Source organism: Leopardus geoffroyi, chromosome E3, assembly GCF_018350155.1.
Source record: "Leopardus geoffroyi isolate Oge1 chromosome E3, O.geoffroyi_Oge1_pat1.0, whole genome shotgun sequence".
In the NCBI taxonomy this organism is placed as follows: domain Eukaryota; kingdom Metazoa; phylum Chordata; class Mammalia; order Carnivora; family Felidae; genus Leopardus; species Leopardus geoffroyi.
In genome coordinates, this window is record NC_059340.1 from 38374624 (window position 1) to 38387621 (window position 12998).

Below are 12998 nucleotides of genomic sequence, written 5' to 3' on the forward strand. Positions count from 1 at the left end.
AGGCTTCCCAGACTAGAGTATGGGGTGCTCTGGGGGCCCACAAGAGGGTCCTGGATGTGGCTGAGCAGTGACTTTCCCCAGCTGGAGTGTGGTGTTGTAATGAGATATCAGGGCCCCCAGACTCCCTGGAATGATTCCTGGGATTGTCCAAAGATGGGAGATGCTGTTGGGAGTGGGAGGGGTGGCTCCTGGCTCCTTGGTGGGGGGCAAGGAGAGAAGGAACCACCAAGCCACAGCTTCCTATCTCTTAGAGAAAGGACACAGGATGTTCAGGGGTCCTGGTAGTCCCTGGGCTTTGCCACTTCCTCATCTTGCGTAACCTCCTTGAACCTCAGTCTCCCCACCTATAGAAAGGAAGTCAGTTCCTCCTTGGGCGAGCTAGTTGATCTTTGGGCATCAGGTTCTTCATCTGAAGTTGGAAATTATTGGCACAGGGGCATTTCATCTTATTGGATAGGGAGGTACTTTTAACTTTTTTTTTTTTTTTTTTTTTTTAATCTTGTGAGAGAGAGATCAAGAGCAGGGAAAGGACAGTAAGAGGGGGAGAGAGAGAGAGAATCCCAAGCAGGCTTTGCACCATCTTTGCAGAGCCCGACACGGGGCTTGACCTCACAAACCATGACCTGAGCCGAAGCTAAGAGTTGGACACTTAACCTTCTGAGCCGCCTAGGTGCCCTGGACCTATAACTCTCTTAATCCTCTGTGGCCAGAGCCAGCTTTACAAAGTGTCCCTCTTGGCTTGCTTTTCCTCATGCGCATATTGTGACAGGTATGTGGGCACTGAGGCCAGAGCAGAATAGCGAGTTCACATCTCGTCCCCACAGTGAATGCTTCCAGACATTGAATAGAAGGTAGGCAGGAGGCTGAATTTTTTTTTTTTTTTTAGAAATTGTAATTTTTTGTTGTTGTTGAAAGTCACATAACTTAAAATTAAGTATTTTAAAGTGAACAATTCAGAGGCATTTAGTATATTCACATTGTTGTACAACCGCCACCTCTGTTCACTTCCAAAACATTTCTATCACTCCGAAATGAATTCCTTATCCCCTAATGGGTCTCTCCCCATTCCTCCCTCCTCCCATCCCTTGGCAAACACCAATCATCTGCTTTCTGTTTTTAGTGTTAAAAAAAAATTTTTTTTAACATTTATTTTTGAGAGAGAGAGAGACAGAGTGTGAGCAGGAGGGGAGGGGCAGAGAGAGAGGGAGACTCGGAATCCTAAGCAGGCTCCAGGCTCTGAGCTGTCAGCACAGAGCCTAGCCCCGGGCTCCAACCCACAAAGTGTGAGATCATGACCTGAGCCAAGTCAGATGCTTAACCAACCGATCCACCCAGGCGCCCCTCTGTTTTTAGTGTTTTAAAAAATGAAGGTGTAATTTCCATTTGGTGAAATTCACTTTTTAGTTTTTGGTTGTGTGAGTTTTGATAAATACATACAGTTGTGGAACCATTACCCCAATCAAGGTATTAGTTTCCTCCTCACTGTTCCCCATTGTCCCTTTGTGTAGTCCAGACCCCGGCAACCACATTGATCTGTTCCTATGCATGGTTTGCCTTTTCTGAAATGTCATATAATTGGGATCATACAATGTTTAGCCTTTTGAATCCAGCTTCCTTCAGTTAGCATTCTAACTGTAATTTTCTTTTTGGGGGTCTATCTAGCTTAATTCACAAAGTTACATTAAAATGCGTGTCTGAAGGGAGGGGCTTAGCTAGGATCTGAGTGGGGACGGCCCTTTTCCAACGCCAGTCGAGCTACCCTTTTCTCTGCCAGGTGCAAAGCGCGCTGGACGGGTTCCGTCCTGCTCCTAAGAGGATCAATAGAGGGCGCCGTGGGCCCAGAACGCGAGGCCCAACGAGGGCGGAGGCTCCGCCTCTTTCCGGTGCCCGCGGGTCTGCTCAGCTCCTATAGGCCAGAGGAGGAACTTGGGGGCGGGGCCGGAAAGTCCCCTCGTCTGACCCTCAGTGGCGCGCCCCTAGACTCCAGGCGAGCTCCCCAGCAGCGGCGGAAGTCAGGGGCGCGGACGCGGCCCCGCCCCTTCCCGGACTAGTCCCCTGCCCCCACCCCGGCGCGCATGCTCTTTGGCGCTTCAGTTGGCCTTGCGCGGGCTCCGGCCCGCCTGTTCCTCTGGTCCCGCCTCTGATCCCGCCCCCGCGCGCTCTCACGCACGCCTCGTACGCAAACGCCGCAAACGTGCGGCTTCCGCGTGTTCCCCGCTCGGAGGCGCTCGCCCACTTAATCCTGCGCCCGCCTGCGCCGAGGACGCGCCCTGCGGAAGAGGCCGCAGTGAAAAGAACAGGTGACGTTTATTTTAAGCCACAGTATCCGCAACATTGTGATTTCAGGTGATGAATGTAAGAAGCTACGCACAAAATACCTCATTCTTTTCTTCCTGCCATGTTTGGAAACCTTGTATGCATCCTGCCCTGACCGCATCTATGTAGGGATGGCCATGGACCCGAGGCTAGCAGCCACGCGTGGGGCAGCTACAGGGTCCAGGGCCAGCAGCCACGCGTAGGGAAACGACAGGGTCAAGGGTCAGCAGTCACGCGTGGGGCAGCGACAGGGTCCAGGGTCAGCAACTATATGTGGGGTGGCTCTGGTCCAGGGTAAGCAGCCACATGTGGTTTAGAAACAGGGTCCAGGGTCAGCAGCCACGTGTTGTGTGACTCCGGTCCAGGTGGCCACCCACCTGCGGGCCAGGCCTGGTGGTCTGGAAGGGCATGGTGTCCTGCAGGCTTTGTGCATACTGGCCTGGGAGGAGGGATAAGCGAATATGTGGCAATGGGTTGGTGTAGGACTTCCAAGTCCTGCTAAGAAGCTTGGATTTTATTTCTTGTGAGGGGTTGGGCATCTAGGAAGGACATGATCAAGGCCATGTTCAACAAAACCTCTTTTTTTTTTTTTTTTTAAGTTTATTTATTTATTTATTTTTGAGAAGAGCACAAGCAGGAGAAGGGTAGAGTGAGAGGGAATAAAACAGAATCTGAAGTAGGTCCCAGGCTCTGAGCTGTCAGTAGACAGCTCTGATGCAGGGCTCGAACCCACAAACGGTGAGATCATACCTGAGCCGAAGTGGACTGCTTAACCGACTGAGCCACCCAGGCTCCCCCACAGAAACTCTTTTTTTTTTTTATTTAAAAAAAAAAAATTTTTTTTTTCAACGTTTATTTATTTTTGGGACAGAGAGAGACAGAGCATGAACGGGGGAGGTGCAGAGAGAGAGGGAGACACAGAATCGGAAACAGGCTCCAGGCTTTGAGCCATCAGCCCAGAGCCCGACGCGGGGCTCGAACCCACGGACCGCGAGATCGTGACCTGGTCGAAGTCGGACGCTCAACCGACTGCGCCACCCAGGCGCCCCCCCCACAGAAACTCTTTACTGAAATATTGCATGATACATACTCAGAAGTGTAGCTTATGTGTTTAGCTCCGTGAATTTTCACAAACTCAATATATATCCATGTACCCAGCACCCCACCCAAGCTCTCAAGTGGTTTATTTTTTCTAAACTTTCAAAACAATTGTGGAAATAATTAGAGGTACAGGGAGGTGGTACTGTGTACCCTTCCCTGGACCTCCACCAGTGGTAACATCTTGGATTCCTTAAGTACAACACCAAAACCAGGTAATTGTGATTGGTGCAGTGCACTAGGCTTACTCGGATTTTACCAGTTTTACGTGCTTTCGTTTAGGTACGTGTGTATGTAGTTACGCGTCATTTTGCACCAGCCATGTGTGAGTTGCTCTTCATCCTTACCAGCAATGGATATTTTCAGAACATTATGACATATGGGGCATCTGGGTGGCTCAGTTGGTTAAGCATCCGACTCTTGATTTAGACTCAGGTCATGATCTCATGGTTCACGAGTTCAGTCCCTAGGTTGGGCTCTGTGCTGACAGCTTGGAGCTGTCTTGGGATTCTCTCTCTCCCTCTTGCTCTGCCTCTCCCCTGTATGCAAGCATGTGCACTGGTTCTCAAAATAAACAAACCTAAAAAACATAATGACACATATTCAGCCATTCTGGTAGGTGTAGAGTGAAACCTCCACTGTTGTAATTTCTATCACTATGGACTAGTTTTGCCTATTTAATTTAATTTATTTATTAAAAAAGTTTTTTTTAATGTTTATTTTTGAGAGAGAGAGAGAGAGAGACAGAGCATGAATGAGGGAGGGGCAGAGAGAGAGGGAGACACAGAATCCGAAGCAGGCTCCAGGCTCTGAGCTGTCAGCACAGAGCCCGATGCAGGGCTCGAACCCACGAGACTGCGAGATCACGACATGAACCGAGGTCGCATGCTCTGAGCCACCCAGGTGCCCCTAATTTTTTTTCATGTTTATTTATTTATTTTGCGAGGGAGAACGGGGGGAGGGGCAGAGAGCTTGGGGGAGAGAGGATCCCAAGCAGGCTCTGTGCTGAAAGCCCAACACAGGGCTCCATCTCATCCAGGAGATCATGACCTGAGCCTTAATCAAGAGTCGGATGCTTAACTGACTGAGGCACCCAGGTGCCCCTAGTTTTGCCTATTTTAGATCTTCATGAAAATCATATAGTACTTATGCTCTTCTTGTCTGGCTTTTTCTGCTCAACACAGTGTCTCTAAGGTTCGTTTATGTTTTTGTGTGTATCAGCAGTTTATTGATTTTTATGGCCAACTGTATTCCCTGGTGTGAATATATCACAGTTGATTTAGGCATTTGCCCAGCAGCAGACTTACAGGTTGTTTCCAGCCTACAGCTATCATGAATATGTTTTAGAATATACTGTCCTCCAAAATAGATTGTGCCAATTTCCCCTTCTCCTCTCTGAGTGGGAGCTGGGAAAGTGGCAGTGGAGGAGAAAATACATCCTGAGCACGTACCATTGACCCTCTGTGGTGGTGGCTTCTTTGGGAAGGGACTGGGCATTCTTGGTTCCTGTTGGCCTCCCCTGGCCTATTTTAAGCGTTTCTGTTGGGAAAAACCTCATGGAAACGCTTGTCTGCTCTGATGTACTCAAGGATCAGTGCATTTTATGGCATCCTTCTTAAGAAAACCCTCGGAAGAAATTCCTGTGGAGGCTCAGTAGCAGAAATAATTTCATTTCTCCTGAGCCATTGGTTTGTTCTTATTTTAAGGACACCGTGAATTGGCAACTGATCAAGTTACACACATGCGAGGTCCTTACATATCAAGTGCCGTTTGCTTTTGTATCAGCTTTACGAATCGCTCCATTTTGCGTGCTGGCCTCTGTGTAGTTTTCAGTCCTTGCTTTCCTGTTATACTTTATGAATACCTGGGAGCCACGTTTATGCTTTTCTGTCGCAGGTGGGGTGTAATGAATCAGTCACTTAACGCCATGACTCGGGGGCATCTTTGGCAGAGGAGCAGTTGCCCTGGCTCTGGGTGGTGTTGGAAGGGTTGTCTAGCAGAAGTGGGAGCCTTCCTGTGACCTCAGCCTCCTTGGCTGTTGATGAACTGGCCTCATACTGGCTTCAGACAAGCATGTAAAGCACCAGCAAACCCTTCAGCTGCCTCTGAAGCTGGCTGCCGTGTCATCCTTTGCCCCAGATTTTGTTGGCTCTGGCTCCACCTTGTCCCACCCGAGCCCTTCCCAATGTCCCTTCTTACCCCGCTGCCTGTGTGCTTTCTTGGATGCTGCTGACCTTGTCGTGTCTGTCGTTTTCATTCTCTCTTGAGTTTTGCTCCCTCTCCCCTTGCCCTACAAGTCCTTGGCTGGGAGTAGAGTTAGTGTCACCCCTGCCTTGGTCCCCTCTCTTCTCTGGCCCTGCCATATTCCAAGTTTCTTGTGTTGATGGACAGGAGTGTGTGCTGACCAGGAGGAGGGGGTAGGACTGGGGGCTGCGGCTCCTAAATGCAGCAGCTGTAGAAAGGAATGTGCTCCCCAAACCCACTCTCCCCCTGCCACACCCTGGGTGCTGTAAAGGAGCTGGGAGTGACAGCTGCAGAGCTTCCTGAATTAGGGGGCCTAAGTCACAGGTTCCCCCGCGGGGCCGCCTGTTTTAGCGGATAGCCTCAGGATCAGATTAAGGAGGAGGCAGGAAAGTGACTGGAAGAAAGAAGGCTGCAGGTGCTGCACACGTCTCAGAGATCAGCTCTCTCATTGTGTCTCGCCCTGTGGCAGATAAAGAGGATGTTCCGAAAATCCCAAGAGAGAATTGATGAAAATCTCCTGTTCTCCTATTGAGAGAAGAATGTATTGGTAGCGCTGGGCAGGCACTGAAGGTCAATGGGGGGCTGCTGGTTTGAGATCAGGGGAGAGGCATTCTCCATTCTCCAGGGAATCCTCGAGGTGCCTGTCCCTGGCCTTCAGCAGGAAGGTAGGGTGGCAGGTGTGGTGACCTGGAGCACTCTGGCTGATTCTGGGCCTCACGTCGTATTCAAAAGAGCGGAACTAGCCCTCTCTGGTAGTGAGTTCCCTGTACCTGGAGGTGTTCAGTCGGAGTCTGGATAGAGTTTTTTGAGGAGGGGATTCCTGTAATGGATGGGAATTTGGGTCCTTCTAAGGATAAATGGGAAAATATGGTGAAGGTTGCTTTCTGCACTGTGTTAGCCCTGAGTATGGAGCAGATCCAGATGCAGAGGCCTGCCTGGTAGGGTCCGACCCCGTTTTCTCAGTCCCTCAAGGAACTGTTGAGGTACGGATTGACCTAGGAAAAAAATCAGTGGCCAAAGAGGGACCAAACTGCAGGGACTATGTGAGGCTGAGGACCCTTAGGCAGAGGCTCTGGCAGCTTCTATCCAAAGAACGAGCTGGGGAGAGGGCCAGGCCTTGCTCTGGGCAGACAGCGGCAGCCCCGGAGGGTGGGTGATGTGGGGTGAAGCCGGTGTGGAGCTCTTACAGGGCAAAGTGAGGTCTCTTTAAGAATTATGACCTGGTATGGGAATGCAAGCTGGTGCAGCTACTTTGGAAAACAGTGTGGAGGTTCCTCAAAAACCTAAAAATAGAACTACCCTATGACCCAGCAATTGCACTACTAGGCATTTATCCATGAGATACAGGTGTGCTGTTTTGAAGGGACACACGCACCCCCATGTTTATAGCAGCACTATCAACAACCAAAGTATGGAAAGAGCCCAAATGTCCATCGATGGATGAATGGATAAAAAAGATGTGGTATATTTATATGATGGAGTATTACTTGGCAATCAAAAAGAATGGTATCTTGCCATTTGCAACTACGTGGACGGAACTGGAGGGTATTATGCTAAGTGAAATTAGAGAAAGACAAAAATCATATGACTTCACTCCTATGAGGACTTTAAGAGACAAACCAGATGAACATAAGGGAAGGGAAACAAAAATAATATCAAAACCGGGAGGGGGACAAAACAGAAGAGACTCATAAATATGGAGAACAAACAGAGGGTTACTGGAGGGGTTGTGGGAGGGGGGATGGGCTAAATGGGTAAGGGCATCAAGGAATCTTCTCCTGAAATCATTGTTGCACTATATGCTAACTAATTTGGATATAAATTTTTAAAAATAAAAAATAAAATAATAAAAAAAAGAATTATGACCTGGGAGGGGCACCTGGGTGGCTTAGTGGTTTAAGGGTCCACGGTCCGACTTTGGCTCAGGTCATGATCTCGCGGTTTGTGTTTCGTGGTTCGAGCTCTGCATTGAGCTCTGTGTTGATAGCTCAGAGTCTGGATCCAGATTCGGATTCTGAGACTCTGTGTCTCCCCCTCTCTGCCCCTCCTCCACTTGCGCTCTGTCTCTGTCTATCTCTCAAAAATAAACAAACATTAAAAAAGTTAAAAAAAAAAAAAAAAAAAAAGAATTATGACCCGGGAGTTTCTCTTCAATTGAGTCTACCCTCCTTTTTAATCTCTCACTTTCCAAACAGGGTGCCTTTTACTTTGATGTTTAAAAATTGTGGTTAAAATTTACCATTTTAATCCTTTTTGATTTTTAATTCAGTGGTATGAAGCACATTCACAGTGTGGTGCAACCATCAGCACTGTTCTTCTCCAGAATGTTTTCATTATTCTAAATAGAAACTCTGTATCCATTAAACGCTAACCCCTCCGTGCTCCCTTCCCTCCACCCCTGGCACCCACCATCTACTTTGACTTTTTTTTTTTTTAGTCTTTTTGACTTTTCTAGATGCCTCATATAAATGCATTCATGCAATATCTATCTCTTATGAACTGACTTGTGTCCCCCCAAAATTCGTGTTGAATTCCTAAGTCCTAGTATCTCAGAATGTGACTGTACTTGGACACAGGGTCTTTACAGAGATGATTACGGTAAAATGAGGTCACACGGGTGCGCCCTGATCCAAGGTGATTGGTGTCCATACAAGAAGAGGAGATTAGGACACAGATGACACAGACCAAGAGATGACCATATGAGAAGGACACAGTGAGGAGACGCAGTGGCTCCACAAAGCCAAGGAGAGAGGCCTCAGAAGAAATCACACCTGCCGGCACCTTGATCTTGGACTTCCAGCCTCCAGAACTATGAGAAATAAATTTCTGCTGTTTAAGCTGCCCGGTCTGCAGCGTCTTGTTATGATGGCCTCAGCAAACAAATACATTGCCCTTTTGTGACTGGCTTATTTCATTTAGCATTAGCATTTCGGACGCTCATCCGTGTTGTCGCATGTGTTAGAATTTCATTTTTTTTGTAAATTTTTTTTTAACCTTTATTTTTGAGACAGAGAGAGACAGAGCATGAACGGGGGAGGGGCAGAGAGAGAGGGAGACACAGAATCGGAAGCAGGCTCCAGGCTCTGAGCCATCAGCCCAGAGCCCGACGCGGGGCTCGAACTCACGGACCTGAGCTGAAGTTGGACGCTTAACCGACTGAGCCACCCAGGCGACCCTGGAATTTCATTTTTTATGGCTGAATAATATCCCACTGTAGGGATAGACCACATTTGGTTCATGTGTTCATCTGGTGATGGACGCTTGGGTTGTTTATTGTGCTGCTGTGAACATGTCTCTGCAAGGATCTGTTGGAGTCCAAATGGGGTGTCCTTAAATCACACGCAGTGAGCCCTTTATACAGTGCGTGACTCACGTTTTCCCTTCCAGCCTGGTCTGGACTCTGGCCCTTCAGCCTGTGTCTCCCTGTTCTCCCCCACAACCCTCCACCACCTTTCACCAACACGCCAATTCCTCTCTTCCCCAGACGGCATTCACTCGGATTGATGGGAGAAGTTGCGGCTTTGTGAGTCAGGCACGTCCGGGTTCACATTCGGGCCACTCTGCTCTTAGGAGGTGATGTTGAACAAGTTACTGCAGCAGTCTGAGTCTCAGCCTTCTCATTGTGGCATGGTGGTGGCACGCCCACTTCTCGGGACAGGTGAAGCGCCTGGCCCAGAGCAGGGGCATCATTGACTTTGACTTCCTTTTCTCTCCCAGGTCCCAGTACTGCCCCCTCCCTTCACGGTTGATGGAAGGCTCAGTGCTGGTGTGTTAGTCAGGGTTCTCCCAAGAAACAGAGCCTGTAGGATGTATGTGTATAGAGAGAGGTCGAGGGGACCGGAAGGTCGGAAATCCACAGGGATACTTGGTGGCTGGAAATTCTTGCAAGAGTGAATGTTGCAGTCTTGCGTCAGAAAGCATTCAGAGGCAGCATTCCTTACTGTTCCAGGGTGGGGAGCTGAGTCTTTTCTCTTAAGGCCTTCCAACTGATTGGATGAGGCCCATCACATTATGGAGGGTGATCTGTTTGACTCAGAGTCTACAGATTTTAATATTAAGTACATTTAAAAAATACCTGCACAGCAACATTCAGACTGATACTTTCCAACTAGGCACCATAACCTAGCCTAGTTAATGCATAAAATTGACCATTGCAGTTGGTACCTTGTCAGTTTTCTTTAGATTGGCCTAAAGATTCAGTGTAATCCCTATTAAAATCCAAGAAGGCCTTTAAATAGCAATTTGCAGGCTGATTGAAAAATTCATACAGACGTGTAAAGGAACTACAATAGCTAAAGCAACTTTTAAAAGATCTAAGTTGAGGGAGTCACACTACCGCATTTCATGACTGATTAGGAAGCCACAGTGGAAGGACAGACACGTAGATCAGCAGGACAGAATATAGTTCGGAAATGGCTTTAAACACATCCTGTCAACTGATTTTCAACATGAGGTGCGAAGGCAGTTGAGTGGGGGAAGGGTGGTCTCTTCCAGTGCTGCTGGAACCGCTGGATGTCCACATGTGAAAATCCTAACTTCAGTTTTTACCTGGCAACCTGTTGAAAATTACACAAAGTGGATCACAGGTCTAAATGTAAAACCCAAAATTGTTACATTTCTAGGAGAAAACAGGAAAACAGCTTGGGGACCTTGGGTTAGGCAAAGAGTTCTTTGAATTTGATGACAATTAGGAATTTCTGCTTTTTGAAAGATACCTCAGTGCATGAAAAGACAAGATGCCAATGGAGACAATTCTTACAGATTACGTATCTGATGAAGGGCTTGTATTCAGCGTATGTATATATATATAAAAAAAAAAAAAACCCATCAAAGCTCAATAGAAGAAAACAACCCGTCAAAAATAGTTGAAAGTGTTGAACAGGCACTGCACCAAAAACACACGAAAGAAGTGGATCACAAAAACACACATGGAAATGTGCTTAATATCATCAGTCATGGGTGCCTGGGTGGCTCAGTCGGTTAAGCATCCCACTTTGGTTTAGGTTATGATCTCCCGGCTCGTGAGTTTGAGCCCCTCATCGGGCACTGTGCTGACGGCTCAGAGCCTGGAGCCTGCTTCAAATTCTGTGTCTCCCCCTCCTTCAGTCCCTCCCCAACTCACCCCTGCCTCTCCCTCTCGCTCTCAAAAAATAAACATTAAAAATTTTTTTTAAAAAATATCAGTCATTAGGAAAATGCAAATTGAAACTACAATAAGATATCACTGCACACCTACAAGAATGACTAAAATGTGAAAGACTGACCCTACCCAGGATCAGCAAGGATGTGGAGGAACTGGTGGCAGAAATGTAAAATGGCACAGTCACCTTAGAAAAAAGTTAAACGGACCCCCCACCATGTGATCCAGCCACTCCCCTTCTGGGTATTTACTGGAGAGAAACGAAAGTGAACGTTGGTAAGTGGAATTGTATACAGATGTTCCCGGCAGCTCGATCAGTAATAGCACAGACTTGGAGACAACCCGGTGTCTGTCACGAGGAGAGTGGATAGCAAATTGTGGCCAGTCCATACAGTGAAGTACTGTCCGGAATACAAAGGAATGAACTATCGATACGCAACTGCAACGTGAGCACATCTCAAAGTAAGTATGCTGAGTGAAAGAAGCCGGATAAAAAACACATACGATGTGGTTCCATTTACATCCACAAATACAAACTAATGTATAGTGAAGAGAGCAGCTCAGGAGCTGCTGGGGAGGGGGCTGGAGGGGGGAGGCATGAGGAGAATTGGGCAGTGAGGAATCTGGTCACTGTTTTGATTGTGGTGGTACACATATGTCAAAATGAATCAGATTTGAATAGCATTCTGTGCTGCAGTTGGATTAGACCCCAGTGAAGCTGTGTTAAATGTAAAGCCCGTAGAAGAATGGCCAATTGACTTCAGTTCCTCTCCTCCGTGACCAACTGCCATCCTCACAGTGACACCCTCCCTCCAGCCTGACAAGCCAGTGTCTGCATTCCCTCAGCTTCAGAGAACTGGTTCTTAGGGGCTGTCATGTGCCATTAGGAAAACTGCATCAAGCATCACATTGCAGACACGACAGAAGGTTCTGAAACCCCCATGCTACTCGAAATGGATCTCTGTCCACTGTCTTACATCATAGCACGGGACATGTCTCCTAGCTTCCCCTTTGTCCTTCCGAGGCATCACCATTCTGTGTTTTCCAGAAGCCTGAGAAGGTTAAGCTCCTAGCCATCTACCTCAAAGGTCAGACGTCACAGGTTTCCTTAAGCAGCTATTGTGGCTTCACCCTCCTGACCGACCTGTGGGGGTGGGGGGTGGGGGGGTGGGAACGGCTGAAATGTCTGTCAGTGGCTGTCAAATAGAATCTCTCTCGCTTTGCCCTGTGGCTCCTTCATTCGGAAAACTGAGGCACGTCAAGGTCAGTGACTTGGCCCAGACTTTAGATCAAGTTAGCACAGATGCTGAAAAGGCTCGGGTTCCTAACCCCTAGACCTAACCCAAGGGATGCCCCACTTTTTCTCTACCACCCCTGCCCTGTGACCCATGTCATGTGACCCCAGGGCCGCTGGGGGGAGAGAATCCGGTCCGGGCTCTGCCTTCCGGGGCCTGACAGCAGGCACAGCAGTGGTGGAGCCATCCTCTGCATGGCCTGTCAGGGTCTGCGCGGCTTCCCCATCACGTCCACCCAGTTGCCCTAGTGACTGTGTGACCCTTTCTCCCCCACCCGGCGCTGCCACTAGCCCTATAAATAGAGGCGAGGAGCAGCTGGGCTCTCTTGGCAGTCACCATGAGGGCGCTGGTCCTGCTCTGCTGCTTTGTGGCATCGCTCCTGCTCCCAGGACAAACAGGTATGACCCTTACCCCTGTCAGCCAGGCCAGATCACGACCCCCACGTGCCCTGAGGTCTTATGTTTACTGAAGGGGGGAGGGAGGGGGGAGAGCTCGAGCGGTAGATGGTGAGGCCTCAGTGGTTCCTGGGGTTGATGGCAAACATGGACTCCTGGCATCGTCTCCATTCCTCTCTCCCTGGGGCCCAGGAGGAAATGGTACAGAGAACCTGAGAGACGTCGGGGGCTCCATGGGAGGCAAGAGAAAGTGGGAGCAGTGAACCGAGAGGTGCAGGCAGGCATGAGGCCTGAGCCAAGGGCTGGGAGCCAGAGGACAGGTCTGGCCAGTAGATGTTGGGGAAGAGGACCCCAAAAGTCAAGACTGGAGGACCCTTCTAGATGGGCGAAAAGAACCCGGTCTTGGAGCTGGGGGGGCCCCTGGAGGTCTGAGTTGGCTTGACCCTCCCCCTCGGTGGGGATTGGGCAGGGGCTGGCTTTGCATGACTGAACACCGGGCACAGTGCACAG

General features: G+C 48.9%; 1 protein-coding gene across 8 annotated transcripts in view; it reads left to right on the top strand.

Moving 5' to 3' along the window:
• Window positions 1-2190: 2190 nt before the first annotated feature.
• SRL (sarcalumenin) overlaps window positions 2191-12998 on the top strand; it is a 47390-nt gene continuing 36582 nt past the window's right edge. For 2 of the 8 annotated variants that reach the window (XM_045460816.1, XM_045460817.1), the window contains exon 1: window positions 12221-12491. In XM_045460816.1, the coding sequence (XP_045316772.1) occupies window positions 12431-12491 (61 nt within the window). In that variant the 5' untranslated portion in view covers window positions 12221-12430. Of the gene's footprint in view, window positions 2301-11066; window positions 11261-11495; window positions 11887-12220; window positions 12492-12998 lie in introns of those variants that run through there. The other 6 variants (XM_045460819.1, XM_045460820.1, XM_045460821.1 and 3 more) reach the window with 5 other exon arrangements.